Raw genomic sequence first — 3,458 nt, forward strand, 5'->3', positions numbered from 1 at the left:
CCTTCCCCTCCCCACCCAGCCCTTCCTGCTCCTTACCTCAGCCCTTCCCCATCTCTCCCCAGCCCTTTCTCCTCCATTCTCAACCCTTCTCCCTCCCTCCCTCCCCAGCCCTTCCTCCCCCTCCCCAGTCCTTCCCCCTTCCACTTCAGCCCTTCTCTCTCCCTCCCTTCCCCAGCTCTTCCTCCTCACCTCAGCCCTTCCCCTCCCCAACCCTTCCCCAGCCCTCCCTCCCCAGCCCTTCCCCCTCCCACCCAGCCCTTCCCTCTTGCTCCCCAGCCCTTCCCCCTCCCACCCAGCCCATCCTCCTCCCTCCTCAGCCCTTCCCCCTCCTGCCCCAGCCTGAGCCTGACTCTAAGGCCCTTGTGAACCAGATGGCTCCAGGGACTTTGTGGATGATGCTGAATTACTCTTTACTGGGCTTCCAGGATTATATGTGGATTTTGTTGGTATTTTTCTTGGTTTATATTTACCTCAGCACAAGGCTTATCCAGGGTTTACTTTGAAGTGTTCTTGAGGCTTGGCTAGCATTACAAATGAAACCACTTGGTCCTTCCCTTTCTGTGGCTCTGTAGTGGGGAAGTGGTGGTTAGAACAAGGAGCCATCTTACTCTGATGGAGGAGAAGCAGCTCCTAGTTTCCAGAAGAAGGTCCTGGAATAATCACCTTTACAATAACAATAAAAAGCTTTTAAAATGATGCTGGGGCCCCGGGGGCATCAAGAGTAGGACTTCCCAGCGGTGCCTGGCTCCTGACCCCACAGAGCAGCGGCGGCCCAGGGGACAAGCGAGTTATCGGCTCCCCTGGCAGGGCCCGGCCAGCAGCAGGACAAAGCGCTTCCTTCCGGTTCCGCTGGTCGCTTGTGCTGCGTCTGGAATGCAATATTTGTGTCTGACAATACTTTCTATTCTGTGTGTTTTAAGATATTTGAACAGTTTGTCAAGACAAGGATAAAAGAAGAATACAAGGAAAAGAAAAGTAAATTGCTGCTAGCCAAAGAAGAGTTTAAGAAACTTCTCGAGGAGTGCAAAGTGTCACCCAGGTACAGAGGGCTGACCGCAGGGCTGTAACTTGTGGTGGTTAGAACACGGCTTTCAGATCTGTTCTGCTAAACCGTCTCTAGCACGTCTGCCGGTACATGACCTTGAACATCTTCAGGGCGCAGCTGTGGGTGCTGTTGGCTAATCCAGTCCCCTCTAGCCCCCCAGCCCCTCACGCGCCTCCGAAGGCAGATGTCCTGGAGGTGGCCTGCCAGCCCTGGCCGGGCACACAGGAGACCGTGCGCGAAGCCCTGTGAGGAGAAGCAGAGGCAGAGGGGGCCTGCCGGCCCTGGCCGGGCACACAGGAGGCCGTGCACAAAGCCCTGAGGCAGAGGGGGCCTGCCGGCCCTGGCCGGGCACACAGGAGGCCATGCATGAAGCCCCGTGAGGAGAGGCAGAGGCAGAGGTGGCCTGCCGGCCCTGGCAGGGCACACAGGAGGCCGTGCACGAAGCCCTGGAGGTGGCCTGCCGCCCTGGCCGGGCACACAGGAGGCCGTGCACGAAGCCCCGTTAGGAGAGGCAGAGGCAGAGGGGGCCTGGGATGGAGGCAGCAGGGCAGGGGGTGGGGCTCCAGGACGCACTGATGCAGGGTAGGAGCACCTCAGAGGGACAGGCCACAGCCCTGCAGGGGGCTGGTGCCTGGTGAGACCTCGGGCTGCTCACCACGTCAACCAAGCTCCCGTACGCATGGGGAACGCAAGCTGGGTCTCCATCTCAGCAAACTCTCTCTTCTTCAGAACCACCTTTAAGGAGTTTGCGGAGAAGTATGGCCGTGATCAGAGGTTTCGGCTTGTTCAGAAAAGGAAGGACCAGGAACACTTTTTCAATCAATTCATCCTAATCCTTAAGAAGCGGGACAAGGAGAACAGATTGCGGCTGAGAAGAATGAGATGAGTCTGTGGACAGGAGGAGATGTGGCCGCGGGTGGGGGGCTGGGCCGCCTCGGGGCAGGGTGGGGCCGCCTTGGGGTGGGGCCGCCTCAGGTGGGGTGGGCCGCCTTGGGCCGGGGCTGAGGCCGCTGGCGCAGGCTCTGCAAGGTCCTTCACAGAGGATTACTGTTTCATATTGAAGCTCTCTTTTGTACAACATTCAGAGTTTGATGCATTTCTAATTGCCATGATACGTGGATCCCTTAATTGTTTTCATTATGCAAATGACTTGTAATATACACAAATTATAATCCACTGCAGGTTTGTAAGAAGCAGAGACAGGCACCATCCACAGTGATGGCGGGGCGTTTCCATCTCTCCGTGGGGGGATGTGCTAGGCCTTCGTTTTTGCAGACCTCATGGTATTTAGGAATCCTGTACTCCGTCCCCAGGTCTTGGTCTCATCTCCTGAGTCGTAGCAATAGGGCTTCATCGTTCATCCTAGTGGCAACTGGACATTCCACACGAGGGACCACGGACCACGCGCAGAGGCCTGAGTGTGATCGCATTCCTCCACGGGCCCAGCCAGGCCGGGAGAAGAGCATTTCACAGGCTGTCGGAGGTCCTTCTTAAAGAGAATTATTTTGTACAAAACCATCATCCCAATATTTGAGTTATTTTTATTGTATGCCCAGAGTTTGCATGAGATTTTTCTCATCATCTTTGTACAAAAATTTTAAATTTTTTTTAATTAATAAATATTTTAAACCAGTGTGATTTTGTGGCTGAGGCCTCCCCTCCTAATCTTAGGAAGCAAAATCATTACAACTAAAGAGACGAGGCCCAATCCCAAGATTCAGGAGGAGGAGTCATACCAAAGGGCTGTGGAAGCAGTCCTCACACAAAACCAGCTCCAGCGTTCCTGGCAGCATGGGTTTGGGTAGAAGGTGGGCAGAGCTGTGCTGGTGGAACTTGATGGAAGTTCACACAGGAGGCAAAGGTCACTTGTATCTGTGACTCCATGGGTGTCTCTGCCCAGAGCCACCAGAGAGACCTTGGCAGGCAGGCGGGGAGGTGATGGCAGGGCTGGGTGGGCAACCCCTGGGGTTTGCAAAAGGCAGCGCCCTCTTCTCTGGGTCATGGCCAGGTGGAGGGCCTGTCCTTGGGTCACAGCCAGGTGGAGCCTGTCCTGCTTTCCTGGCAGAGGCTGATCACCTGACCACAGAATGTCATTGAACCTGTGATGACCTCCAGAATGGCATCTCGTCCGCTCAGCGTGGAGCAGGCTGGCTGGGGGCGGGAGGGCTCCATATAAAATGGAGACAGCGCAGACAGGGTGGGCCTGGCCAGGGCAGCAGCATCCTCACAGCCAGCCCCCTGCGCTGAGGCCGCCTCTCCCCTCCCCCACCTCTGCCCCAACAGAGCAGGACAGATGCTGGTGGCACCCGCCAGTGCTGGGCTATCACAGCAGCCTGGGGAGGTGACGTTGGGGAGCGGGAGGGGGAGATGCACTGCTTCAGACCAGGACAGTTCTGTGGACTGTGTGGTCCCT

At 56.5% G+C, this 3,458-nt stretch overlaps 1 protein-coding gene across 1 annotated transcript in view; it reads left to right on the forward strand.

Moving 5' to 3' along the window:
* The window catches only part of Tcerg1l (transcription elongation regulator 1-like), a 165,100-nt gene extending 163,169 nt beyond the window's left edge, over nucleotides 1-1,931 (forward strand). The window contains exons 13-14 of the mRNA XM_013021878.1: nucleotides 921-1,039; nucleotides 1,775-1,931. Coding sequence (XP_012877332.1) covers nucleotides 921-1,039; nucleotides 1,775-1,931 — 276 coding nt within the window. The remainder of the gene's footprint in view (nucleotides 1-920; nucleotides 1,040-1,774) is intronic.
* The last annotated feature ends 1,527 nt before the right edge of the window (nucleotides 1,932-3,458 follow it).

This window comes from Dipodomys ordii, unplaced genomic scaffold, assembly GCF_000151885.1.
Source record: "Dipodomys ordii isolate 6190 unplaced genomic scaffold, Dord_2.0 Scaffold58, whole genome shotgun sequence".
Classification (NCBI taxonomy): domain Eukaryota; kingdom Metazoa; phylum Chordata; class Mammalia; order Rodentia; family Heteromyidae; genus Dipodomys; species Dipodomys ordii.